We start from the raw sequence: 14094 nt of genomic DNA, 5'->3' as shown, positions 1-14094 counted from the left end.
CTGTCTCAACAAGCATGAAAAACACAGCATTTCAATCAAACATGCGTTACGGATATACTACTGAAGAGGTCCTGCAATAGAAGAGAATCTTCTTTTAAATAAAAGACAGAGTCAAAGAGAATGTGACCAGAATAAAAAAAAAAATTCTTTCCAGCGTGTTTTGATGCATCAGGTATACTGCAGGCATTCTGTATCTTATTCTGTCTAGCTGTTAAGTATAATTACAAACATTACAGACAAGCTTAGAAGGCTAGCACCCCTGACTGCCTCAGTGTGGAAAAGCTGTACTGTCTCTTAGTTGTAATATTTAGTAAGATAATTTAAACACTAAATTGTAAAAATCCGATTCCCTTCACACTAAAATATGAACAGAGCTATGCTTCTTCCACATACACAAAGGCAGTACAGCCCTACTGTAAAGATAGAAACAATAGTAAGGTTTTTTTGTCCTGGCCTTTCCTACACATTTTCCCCTCATCCCACATTAAAATGAAGCCTCCTTATTAAGATAGAGGAACACATGGAACTACAAAGACTTAAAGGCAACACACCTCACAAATTCTGTAGATTTATAAATCCTGCTCTCCTCCATCTCTCCTCTCAGTCCCACACATGCCAGAGGGAAAGCTGCATACACGCAAAATTTTAAACTAAAGGGAAAAAAAATCCAAACCTATCTGAACTCTTAAGAGTAATCTTTTAAAGGTTGGCTTTTTTTTTTTAAAAAAAAAAAAAGATATTAGAGTTGGTAACTAGCCAATGCCATTTCCATAAATTCAAATTATTTCTTAGTGAAAGCAATTTTTAAAAGTTAAAATGACTCCACTGAAAGTCAACTGGTCAGGATCAAAGTTGTGACATTACTTCATTCAGCATATCGAATCGCTCACGAGATTTCAGACCTTCACTAGGAATGTGGGCTTGTACTTCCTTAAAAAAACCAACCACTCTTTAATTGATTTTTGGCCACCCTTTTCTTCTTCCTACCATCCAGGGTTATACATTGACCCCACCCTGTCCTTCAGCACACACACACATAATTTTTAATTATAGGGAGGTTTCACAAGGGGGACACTGTCAGTCATTAGCTTACACCGAAGTGCCACAGTCTCAGTGAACCAATAGACAAGAATACCTGAACTCTCCAGAGAGATCTGGAAGAAAAAACATTATATTTTTGCCTGGAAGCATGATTTAACACCAAAGTCACAGTACACACGTGGTAGAGAACAACGAAAGACACATCATTGAGGCCAAGTAAGACAGAAATTAAATACCTCAGTCAGTACCTCAGACAGAAAGACCAGAGGGTCAGGGATGGAGAAGACAGCAGGGACAAGATCACTGCAGCGGTGTGCTGAGGGCACTCAGGAGGCAGGCAGTGATTTGGGAACACTGCTCCTCCCCAGATCAACTCCAAAGCAGCAGTCTCTTTGGAGCAGTACCTGTAAAAGCACACTGCATCTATTGCTTTGATTGTATATCCACACATTTACAGCACAGTATGCTCTTCTTACTAAAAGAAACAACACATGTAATCAAGTTCTGTCAGCTTTGCTTACCCTAGAGTGCTTCAGATAAAATAAATGCTTCCTCACTGCAAGATGAAGTGCTACTCAGCACAGCACAAGCATAAGCCCCATCAGGCAACCACCCTGAGCACCCTCCAGTCAGTCAGGGTACGTAGCCAGCAGAGTTCACAGCACCAACCTTCTTATCCCAAGGTAGACACCTGCATTTGCTCAAACCCACCCACGCTCTCAACAAACTAGAGGTTTCCCACTCACCCAAAAAAACTGCCTGGACAACTCAGGCATAGAAACAGTGAAACAAGAAGGTTCCCACCCAAGGTGACAGAATCCATCACCAGCCATAGGGGCTCATACAAAGGAAACTTAATGGCTTCAATTAATCAGTGAAAGTTTACCATTACATTCTGAAGTCACACCAAGTAATTCCAAAAGGAACTCAAGCTACTTCACCAGTGTCAAAACAGTAAGCAGTATGCCCACCACTGCAAGTACTAGTTACAACATTAACTGATAGGTAAGTTACATATTTCAAATGCATGTGTGCACTCTCATTTCGTGCTTTACACACTTTCATGTTAACTAACATTAACTTAAACCATCATTTTACAGTTCATTCAGTTTGTCAAAATCAAAACCACAGCATCATTGCTTAGGGAATTTTAGTTTATTTTCAATTCAGCAGAACTGTGTTACACTTCCCGTTAACTGGTCAAGGCAGATAGACATGAGATCCTGAGATATGATTAAAACTGTCAGTTTGTGTGATAGAGCTGAATTGCACTGTAAAAGGAATTAACAGTCAGTATTTTTCCATCTAAGTTACTTTCCAATTTTAAGTAAGTCTGATCTCTCATACTGTTTAAACAAGAAAAGCAACATACAATGTAATGATTTAAAATTCTACCTATGCTTCACAAATAAAAAACTGCAGCAAAATAACGCATTTCCACAAAGGTTTTCTTTATAACATGACTAAATAGTGATCCAGCATAGCTGCAAGGGTCTGAAAGTACAAAGAATACCAACAGAAATGCAACAAGTGTCATTTTGGAGACATAGTCAGTATTAAAACTCCTATTTCACTCTTTAATAACAAAGAACTTCCAAATTAGCAAAAAATCCGCTTCTCATCTTAAAATGCAGGAGGACTGAAACAGTTGCACTATATATTCAACTATAAAGGACTGCAATAAGAACACAGGAACATCTAACGCTTATCAGGTGACCTTCAGAATTTTAAGAAATCAAATCCATGAAGCAAAACCACTGTTTTAAGTTTTCAATCTTTGATCAGCTACAAGTATAACTCTAAAGGGCATAAACTGAAGTTTAACTCTTAGTCATAATGACTTCCTTGCTTTTACATCTTCAGGAATAATTTTCCAAATTTATTTTACATTCAAAAATAAAATACATGCTACTGAGCCTGCAGACCTACAACCACAGAACCGCTGCTGCTGCTCAAAGGCCAGCCAGATTCTGAAACAGCCTCCAGTATCACTGCAAACATTAAGGGGAAAAAACTCAACAACTTCTAAGCAGAGTCAGTGAAGTTCTGCCAGTACAGACCAGACCTGAGCTTCAGCACAACACTTGACCAGTAACAGTCAAATCAGGACCAGCAAAGCAGCTTGTGGGCTGTCTCCTTAAGCATTGCCATGGAACACAGATAGCTCACAAAGCCACCTGGAAGATGGAAAAATATATTTTGCATGCAGGTCTGAAAAGTTCTGTATCCTTTTTATACAGTACATATTGTAGGATTTTAATAATACTTTAATTTCAGAGGCAAACAGCATGCCAAAGTTTGGCAGGAATACATTGACAGACTACTACTGTGTAATCATGGCATCAAACCCACAATCATTTAGTTGTATGAAATCCAAAAAGCATAGCCAGAAATTTCAGCATTTCAAAAACAAGCCTGCTCCACAGTAATGTTTATTCTTTTTAGAGAGTGCTATCAGTGCTAAAGAAGGCAAGGACACCAACCAGCAGCCAAATATACAGTGGTTATTCCTTATCTTACTAGAAGATAAATTGTGAGAGGAAGCTACAGGTCACCACCAGTATCACTGACTAAGCCAGCCATTGCTAATGCACCAAAAGAGATCCCGCATGCGTCAAACAAATGTTATGAACAAAAGCAAACAAAATAACCACACCCCATGACAACATGCCTGCAATCTGACAAGTAGCATCCCAAACAGCCAGATGTTGTTTCCCAGTTTCAGAACAGCACCAGAAGAAATGTACACATAAGGACTACAGCAGCAATCAGAAGGGACTGCTGCATATCAGGGTAGAAGCATAAAAATCAGCAGCAGGTTACGTATAGGAAGAGTCAGGAGTATTCCCTGCCTGACTTCAGGTTTTATTTCCTTCTAGATATAAATACCATCCTACACACCTTGGGAAAGGCTTATTGCCATTCATAAACTGGTAAACATTCAAGCTGTTTCTGGCATGGGTTCAGACATTATAGGACACAGCTAAGAGAACTGTCTACTCTTTTCCAAGTTGCTACGTGTTTTCTGACTTTGGGGTCGGGGGGAGGGTGGGGTGGGCTAAGCTTCTATTGCGGTATGGTGACATGCAACCTCTAAGTGCCTATGAATACACATGACCAGTTACAGCAGATCTGACAGCTTATCTGTTACCACATACTTCAGCACTATCCTGGAAGGTGGAACTTTAGAGATCCGTATGCAATATACATAACACATTCAAAGAACATCATCTCCTCAGGAACTCAGAAGAGGAAAAAAAGCCAAGAGGCACATATTTAATAGTTATGCAGGTGTCATATGCAGCAGAGACAAGGTATCCTCTCATTACAGCAAAAGCACTCAACTAGACATTCAACGTGACAGATGTTTTTCCTTCTGCATTAGATTTCACCACAGGCTGTAGGAATTCTCCTGTGAGAAGAATTTCCAAGCAGCAATAAATGGGTCAAATGACAGCTAAAGCAAAGCCCTGCAGAAACCCTCCATAAAATCTGACTGTATCCTACCATATTAAATATCTACTCAGATTTTTCCAGAGCAAGCATAATTTCTTCTTGGTATTTCAAAGGTGTTCAAGCATAGCAAATACAGCACAAGCTAGTTTATCTACTTGGAAACTCCTTACAAAAAGCCAAGAGCTGTGGCATCCCACACCCAAGGCAAGTGCATTTTTTTTGGCTGATGTACCCATTGAATCACTGTATTTAGCTGAGCATCACTACAAATGTGTTGTGATATTGTCAACTTCTGACTGATCTGACTGCACGACGCAAGATGTACTACACATTCAGTGCAACAGCTGTCTCAGGGTACAGTATCAAATGATCTTCAGTGGTACTTGCCACCGAACTAACTGCAACCAGACCATAAAGTAAACAGACATGGCCTTAGGTTTAATTTGCTTACTGTCAGCTGATTTTCAGTTAAAGCAAAATTCATGTTTCCCACTTAAAAAAAAAAAACAAAAACACAACAAAACTTCAACAAGAAATACTCCTGAAGAAGGAAGCCTGCCTCCTGCCTTAGGTATACTACTTTGCAAATAAATGAAACAAAATTGTTGCAACATTTACATTGCATACAAGGAAGTTCAGTTGTGTAGACGCATGTAAAAAGCACAGGTGACAACAGATAAGCTGGCTTACAGTAACTTGTTTGGCAGGCTTTACAAAAGCTTCAATGTAGATTTAGATTGTCAAGTCTGTGCACACCCCAGAAACAGAAGCAGCTATAGGAACTTTTCAGTAATAGTTAAGAGGAAACTGGAAAGAATTCCACTCTTTCCCCTTACCTTCTATAGCTTTGCTTACTTGAAAATTTTGGCCATAACTACATCCCCCAGCTCATATACATATGACCCAAAGGAATTCTTTAGCTGAGGTCCTGAAAAAGTAATCCACAAATTCATATGAAAAAAGCAGGAGGTGACAAAATTAAGAAAAAAAATATTTTATTTTGCTCATTTGGCTAGAAAGCAACCAAAGTAGCAAGAGATTCAGAGCAAAAGAGAACACACACCTGTGAGAGGAAATTAGACATCTACCATGCTGCTGACTTGTTCTTGTGTTACTGTTCACATCGTGCTTCGAGGAAACCATGGTTTCCAAAATAAGCCCGAGTTGTGCTGCAACAGCATAGCAGAAAGAACTGGCAAGTTCGTAAGAACATATACTTAATCAGGACTCTACTCCAGACTCAGAAGTCTGAAGAAGCTGGGATAAACTTGCTAGAAATTATCAAGAGAGAAAGTGCTTCCTGGCTCCCAGACTAAGTGAAAGCGTAGGTGAGTGCGAAGAAATTTAGTCTCAGCACTCCAAAGAGAAGTAAGGTGTGGGCAACAGGAGGCACCATGAGGATGAATACCAGTACCACAACTGCACTGAAAAACCTTTCATTCAGCTTTATTGTATTACAGGGATCAGAGCGGTAACCTATGATGTGTTCTTCACAGGCCATCAGCAGGTTTAAGTACTCCATTTTCCTTCTTCTTCTGCATAGCTATCTATTTTCTAAGAAACTGACTCCCTTGTGCAGAAAGCTCAACAGACAAAAAGATATGAAAGAGACAATCAGAAGAGAAAAGACCAAAACTTAGTTGGAGAGGATGAACTTGCAGGGGAAAAAAAAAAGTTTCACAGGAGTTCTCTCTTCAGTTTGGATCAGCTGTAGGTACATAAAGAGGACACTTCAACTCTTTAAGAAACTTAGGAAATAGAGAAATATAGGTTCTCTCTACACTGAAAGTCAATCTTCATTAAATTAAAAAACCCACAAACAAAAAGAAATCCAAAGACTAAGCAAGTAGCATGCTGCTGGCAATGGGATATTCTGCTCTCCTTGTCAGTCTGGGCAGCAAGGGCAATAGTACCCTATGACTATCCACAGCGCTCAAGATAAGTGTTGCTAGGATGAAGTCAGCTTCCCAAACCCAAATTGAGTACCATGCTTCTATGTGTTTCATATCTTAGCACCATTAACATGAACTTTATGATTTTATTCTCCCTGGAATATTTTCAGTGTTTTATCTACTTTCACAGCAGGTACACATCACAGTACATAGTACCTTGTAATTCACTTGCTGTTCACAGTGGGTTTGAATCCACATCCTGTACACACCCTGTTCAAACACAAAGAATCAGATTGCCTACACTGGTCCTTGAGTCCCACCTACTAACTGAGCCAGGCTACCAGAACCTCCCCCTCCAGTAAGCAACCAGAGAATAGACTCCACTGGCAGTCACAAACATTGAGCAAGGGTGAGAAAAGACAGAAAGAAAAAAGGAAAGTTAATACATCAAGACAAACATGAACAAATCCTGTTACTTTTTATCATGAGTATCTTATAGCTCACTTATATTCAAACACCACCACTAACTGCACTATTCTGAAAGGCAATGGAATACACCTGGACTCCTCTGGGCAAGCGCACAGAGTGGCCAACATCCTGGACACCTGGCTCTTGGAGAAGACTAAAGCCCTACCAATCTGCACATGTTGCTGTGGAATATGAAACACAGATTAAAGAGAAAGGCACAGACCACGCACTTGGAGATTCCTTTGGTAAGGGGTCAATGCATTAGGTGAATTAGACTATCTGGTAATCCTCCTCCCCTCAGAGGGAGATCCAAGACAATCAAAATTCAGACATCCTCCTAAAAATCAGACCTCTTTTCAGATACTATTCTGGTCTCCCATTTCAGTATTTGTTATACTACTTTTCAATAAGATACCTTTTTCTCAAGTTTCTTTTTGGATGAAACTTAATAGAAACACTTGTATTTATACCCTGTAAAAGGAAAGAGCTGGAATTATATTTTAGGCAAGCTTGGGTTTCACACCACAGCCACTATTCATCCGCTGCAGAGTTTTACATAAGCCGCTTATGCCATCTTCTTACAATATGCAGGTGTTCAACTTCTCATACTGTGGAGGACTCTCAGAATCAAAGAAGTTTGTTGGAAAGGACCTCTGTGGATCATCCAGTCCAAGTGCCCTGCTCAAGCCAGCATCAACTAAAGCATATCACTCAGGGACATGTCCAGTTTGGTTTTGAATACCTCCAGGAACAGACCCTCCACAACTTCACTGGGCAGTCTGTTCCAGTGCTTGACCATGCTCATAATTTAAAAGAAAACAATCCCAAAACCTCCAAACACCACACACCCTCTTCAAAATTAAATGAAGTTTCTTGTATTTCTGTTTGTGCCCAAATTAGTGCTCCTACATCTCTGCATCCTCTAACTAAGATAAGGATGTTCAACACGTCTGAAAGTCTCACTCAAGAGAACAACTGAAAGAGTACCTGGTTTCAGCCAAGACAGTATTTGTTTAAATGAAAAAGCAGCAATACTAATATTTAGCTTTAGCCCATTTCAGCAGACACTATCCTCCTATTTCTATAAAGAAAAGAAATTCTTTGGATTTTATCCTTCATCTGGCAAACCAGCAACTTCTCGGCGGTACAACGGGCTATAATGTTTCCTACACATGCCTTCCAGGTATACACACACTCCCCAGTGACAGATTCCTACCTCAATACTTGATCACAATACTTTAAAAAAGCAACTTTTTAGAAAAGTTACTTAACTGTTTCCTCTACAACCCTTCTCCAAGAAAGCAAGTTCTTAGCCATAGAATATTGAAGAGCTTTATAGTAACATTCCATACCACCTATTCATTTTTATTTATTTTTTTAAAATACTAAGTCATGAGTCATGTTTTCTTACTACTAGTAGTTTGCCCCACAGAGTCTGTCTCGCTTGGTTTCACTCTCAACAGCCACATTTAGAAACACAACTCAATTCACAACAGCTGATCTTGCTTTCTCAGTATCTTCCCTGCCCCCCACCCCACCCCCCACCCCATACAGTCAGCCTTTCTCAAATGTAACATCTACATAAAACTTGCAGTACACATGTATAGGGGTTTGGTGTGTTACAGGCATTAGCAAAGGCCATAAGCAACTGATTGAACTTCTGATACCAGTAAGACAGAGGCAGAGCCCATATTCTAGCTACATCAACCAATTAAAGAGAGCATACTTGCATTTCTGCATGCATGCTCATTTGCCAGTCCTACTTAGACTTTATCTTAGCGTTTCGCTGAAAGTTCGGAGGCTGCTACTTTGTTTTGCCAAACGACAGCTGAATTTGAAAGACCTGCAGGCAAGGGGGTGCTAGTACTGCTGCTGTAAGAGCTCTCAAAGCAGAAACACAACTGCTTTCTCTATCTATACTATCTACAATTTGCAATAGCCTCTGGCCATGTATTGACACTCAAATTCAAGTGCATTGCTTCATTCAAAACTGAGCTTTATAAGTGCGTGTTGAATGATTTTTGTCTATAAACCTCCTACTTTACTGTCTCTTTAAGTAAAACTGACACAAGATACAAATTATTCACTCCTCATAATCCATGGGGAAAAGTAGAAACATCAACATATAACCTTGTCATTAGCCTCAGCCAGAGCATTTCTCGGTATTTCTTCAAGTAGTCAAATATCCAAATACTCTTACAAGCATCAGTGTATAGAAAGACAATCATATTGATTGCACTGCGATCAGACTTTCCAGAAAGATGCAACTTTAACAGACATTTAGTCACAGTGCCTAGAAAAAAGTCACGTCAAAGCACCACTTTAGTAGCTTCCCCAAATAAGAAACCAGACATCTCTGCATATCTAGAATTAAATTTGTTAGTTATACTGGTATTTGATTCAAACCTCCGATTTTTACAGAGTAATTCTTCAAGGTATAACATTTTGAAAATTCCAGCACATCTATTTTGCATTGTGAAAACACTCTTTGTAAGAACCACATTCTAGTTCTGTAAAAAATACTTCCATTTTAATACATAGAACAGGCCTGTTTCATTTGAAGTACCTTTCCTTAAATGAATAAAGTGCTATGCACTACCACCAGCAGCCTACCAGCAGACCAATACCTACATGACATTTCAGAGATGTTTTATCCATTCAACCACAGCAATTGCCTCATTCTGGAAGTCATTTTAGCAAAACAGCGAAGTGTGGTTTGTGCCGCTGCTGTGGCGTGCAAAAGGAGACAAGGGAAATCTCAATACTGCAAGAGGAGTATACAACACCACTGCCTATGTGCTTAGAGTCTCTTATCAGCAATGCAAGTGGTAGAATAATACTGATTTCTCTCTAACCCCATGGGTAAATGCAGAATTTGCAGAGGTTCATTTATCTGGTTTGATTTCATAGAGACCAAGATCAAGCCCTGGCTGCCAGGAAACTGTTTTCCTTTGTGACTTCACCACACACATAGCAAACTCCTATTATTTGGCCAAAGGTCAAAAATTTACCTTTCTGTCAGTAACACATTCACCCTCACAGAGAATTGTTCTTTTCACATCTTGTACCTAGAAGAGAAACAAGCCATGTGAACTGGTCTTGTTAACTGGTGCAGTAAGCTGGCACCATGGCACAAGCCTCTAGTCACTCACTATACAGAAGAACTCCTGCAGACAGCCCACCCTTTTCTGGTATCCTGTGAAGTCTTATGAATCCCATTAGAAGTCCATGAATCAGAAGTTAAAGCTGTGCCATATCTCCATGGTGTATTTCAACCAAAACCGCATCATCGGTCAATTGCCCCATTGTCAAGATATAGCCCTACCTGAGCTCATTTCTCAGTCACAGCAGAAACAAAATTCCATCTTTTGTCAGTGGAAAAGATGGACAATCCGGATGTTCACAGCTATACAGAAGTTCTGAAAAATAAAATGAGTTGTCCCGTTTCAACACTATGATTAAGCACACTTGCTGTGGCATCATCTCAAGTCAGAAAGGGCTGCCACAGCTCAAGCAGCACCTTGCTTGGCCCAAGAGTATTCTAAAGACAAAAGCACAACTTCTACACTTGCCTAAAATTGTCACAGCCCAGCTAGATCAGCACTTGCGTCCCACCTATCCTTGCTCAGGGACCAGGCCCTACGGGGCCTTAGTTCAGTAAATGCTCCCACATTACACTGACCACACACAAACCAAAGCAGGTTCCTTATACCATGCATCTATAGCAACCCTCTCTTAAAAGAAACTTGCTGTAGCAGAGGGGGGCAGGTCTAAATAAGGGGAGTCTACCATACAATTCTGTTCCATGTCTTCCTCAGCCTGAAGAGATCCAAGCCTTTATCGCTTACCTTGAAAGAGACCAGTTCTGAGGAAGAATGAACAGACCAACTCTCTTCAGTCAAGTAATTAAAGTAACCACCCAGGAAAGACAAAGCCTGAACTCCAGCTTCCACCTAAGCATATTTATACAATTTACACATGGTAATTAAGTTTAAAAAACAGATGGCACTAGGACTTTCTCCCAGGAGGTAGGACATGCAAGTCTGCCCATTCACAGATAAGAAAGAGAATCCAAGTCTCCCATTTCTGGGTGAGGCTCCTCTCAATAAAACAAAAACTATCACATAAAAATAAAGGGACTCAAATAGGGGCAAGGAACAAGTACTGCAGTGACTTTCGTTAAAGTTCATCTAAGAAGAGAGGGATGAGGTTTCCTAGCAGATCTCAAAGTCACAGCAGAATAAAGGATCCCAAAAAAGGCCACCCTCAACACAAAACTTCCATCCTAAGCCAAGAGTTGGTACAGTCTTGTCACTCAGGCACCCATCCTCACTAACTTACTTTCAGGTACCCCAGGCCTTTACTAGCTCTGGTTCTCCACACGTTCCAACGCTAAATAATATATGTGACAAAGGTGAAATTAAGATGAAAGAGCTGCTCTGAAAACAGAAAAAAACAAGAGAACACAGTACTGAAAGAGCCAGGGCATTGTAGCTACAGGCCTCTAACTTACTATCTTTGATGAAGAAAAACATACTTCTGTCAACAAACTGGAAGACTGTTCAAACAGCACCAAAGTAGTCCTTGGGAAAGCTCTGACTGTCCTCTTGCTAAAAATAAAGATCAAGCAAAAATGTTAGTATATACAGATTATTAGTTTTTCCTCTTCTCAGACACAGCTGTATCTCCTTGTCAGACAGCCACCTGGAGGGCTTTCCTCAGCTTGCTACTGGCAGACAGTTACTAACCCACGGGAAGAGTGGGTGCCCCAAAGTGTTACAAGAACACGTGAGAACAGACATGATGAGGTAAAACATGAACAGCAGATGAATGTTCAAAGCACAGTGCAGATTCTCTTGGATAATAGATGAAAGCTGCTATGACACTATATTGTCTCTGGATTCGCTCCCTCACAAAAGGTCAGGTGGCTCTTCTAGTGTAAAAAGCATTGACAAACATTGTCTCAGGGTGAAAGAGCAACATGTTTGTTTTGAGCTACATGTACTTTCCCACAATGCCGATGGCCTTCTATACAATCCACACCAGCACCTCACAAGTGGATCTGCAAGCATACCAGGACAAGTCAAGAGTTGAAGGGGAAGATCTTCCATGTATGAAGCTGTCACTGATTAAACGAACACCACAAAGGAGAAAAAGCTGTTCTACTGGGATTCTAAGATGAACATTAATGCTTGCTATACAACACTACCTACTTAATAGGCTATACTAATCACAGAAGGTATACCCTCCAAGCAGAAGTCATTCAGCAGGTTCCAAGAGATAAGCCACATGCAAGCAGCGTAGTTTTGTCCAGGCAGTAGGCAACATTTGCATTACAAATAAGATGTTCCTCAAATATGACTAAGCATGTCATGGACAGCTTTCATTTAGCACCCACTTGCCAGCAAAAAAACAACAATGCAGACCTCTGTGGGGACAAACAATCTGACCAAATATCCAAGCTGCCTGTTAGGAGTGTAGCAGCACAAGGTACAAACTGCATATATCAACACTCCTGCAGGTCTCACCACATTAAAACTCACCACCAGCACATCTTTTTTCACAGTGCAGAAGCTGCTCCAAGGGAAATTGTGATTTTTCCTTCCATGCCATTTTTCTCCTGCACCTTCTTGCTCAAAACACCAGGACTCTGAGAGCATCATTATCCCTATGAGTAATACAGCCAAAAAAAAAAAAAAAAGGGAGACTGCAATGAACGCACATGAATACAAAACAAGCAGCCTGGGGAGATGCTTTTGTCATCCATTCAGGTCTGGGTATAAAGCAGGTACTGACTGTAAATGAAGAGATCGGTGGCAAAAAGCCCCTCCGAGTGACAAGTCTGCCCAGATCATGCCTCACACCCGCACCGGTACCACCGCACCGCTGCCTTCACCACTTTAGACCACCAGGATGAAGGGCCCCAACACTGGCTTCTGCCTTTTCTAGGGGCGGCTCCTCTCTCACCGACGCTCACTTCACACCTCACCTTGGTACAGGTTTAGCTGATTTCTTAGCAATTCCTGGTAAAGGTTCCTATAAGACAGCCCAAAGCTGAGATGTAAAGGCGACGCACCACCCCTCACACGGAACACCTGGAGCCCCAGGGCGCGCAGCCCCGGCCGCCGTGGGCGAGGCCAGAGGGGGCCGTTACCCCGGGCCGGTCTCTCCGTCCCCAAAGCGGCCGGGGGCTGTCAGAGGGGGCCCCGGCACGAACGGCAGGGGGGAGGGGGCACCGGGCACGGGGTCGGCAGCCCCGTTACACGGCGCTGGGAGCGCGGGGTCCCGGGAGGGCGGGAGAGCCGCCGCAGGCGCCCGGCAGCCCCACGCCAAGCCCTCCGCCGGCACCGCTCCCACGCACGGCCTCGGTCACGGCTGCCCACGGGCCCCTCACGGCGGGACTCCCCCCGCGTCCTCCGCCACCGGCAGCCCTGGCCCCCCGCGCGGGGAGAACCCGGCAACGCGGGGAGCCCCCACCGTTACCTGCCCAGTGATGCCCGTGATGAGAGCCACCTTCCTGCCGTTTGTCTCCTCGCCATCGTCTGCCGGTGCCGCGGCGCAGGCACACGCCTCCGCCGCCGGCTGTGCCATCCTCCCGGCGGCGGCGGCGGGCGCGGCCCAGGTGCGGAGATAGCCCGGGGCGGAGGCGCGGCCGCCGGGGGCAGGCTCACGGCGCTGGGGGCGGGCAGGGAGAGGAGGACGCCTGCCGCCCCGAGCGCGGCTCGCACATGGGCTGCCGCCACCCGGGGGCTACCTCTGCCGCTCCGGCATTTCCGCGCTGGCCGGCTGCCCGCCGGCGCTCCCGCCCCGCCCCGCCCCGCTCCGCTCCGCTCCGCCCCGCCCCGCGGCGGCCGCAGGTGCAGCCCCGCCGCCGTCCCGGCCCGGCCCAGCCCCGCGCAGGCGCGCGCCGGCCAAACGGCCCGAGCTCACGCTCCGCTGTAGCCACGCCTCCTCTCAGTCTTGCCCCGCCCCGCTCGGACCCTCAGCCAATCAGGAGCCCCGACGCTTCCTTAAAGGCACAGAAGACGCAGCTCGCCGCCTGGCAGCGTCGGCGCGCAGGGGCCGAAGGTAGGCGCGGTAATTGGCTGAGAGCGGGCAGAGGGGGCGTGGCCTGCGCAGCGGCCGCCGCGGAGGAGCCGGGCCGCCGACTTCCTGACCGCGTGTCGAGGCGGTGCCACGTGAGAAGAGTTGAGCGGGCTGCGGCCCCGCTCGGGCGCCAGCGGCACGGGGAACACAG

The 14094-nt window shown here is 43.7% G+C and overlaps 1 protein-coding gene across 2 annotated transcripts in view; it reads right to left on the bottom strand.

Annotated features, from left to right (window-relative positions):
- GMDS (GDP-mannose 4,6-dehydratase) overlaps positions 1–13718 on the bottom strand; it is a 426920-nt gene extending 413202 nt beyond the window's left edge. Inside the window, exons 1-2 of one of the 2 annotated variants that reach the window (XM_056331388.1) lie at positions 13341–13718; positions 12401–12525 (exon numbers count right to left, since the gene is read on the bottom strand). In XM_056331388.1, coding sequence (XP_056187363.1) covers positions 12401–12520 — 120 coding nt within the window. In that variant the 5' untranslated portion in view covers positions 12521–12525; positions 13341–13718. The remainder of the gene's footprint in view (positions 1–12400; positions 12526–13340) is intronic. The other variant, XM_056331389.1, reaches the window with a different exon arrangement.
- Between the last annotated feature and the right edge of the window lie 376 nt (positions 13719–14094).

Source organism: Falco biarmicus, chromosome 3 (assembly GCF_023638135.1).
Source record: "Falco biarmicus isolate bFalBia1 chromosome 3, bFalBia1.pri, whole genome shotgun sequence".
Taxonomy (NCBI): Eukaryota; Metazoa; Chordata; class Aves; order Falconiformes; family Falconidae; genus Falco; species Falco biarmicus.
The sequence above is the reverse complement of the archived record's forward strand: the minus strand, read 5'-3'. Positions and strand labels throughout refer to the sequence as shown.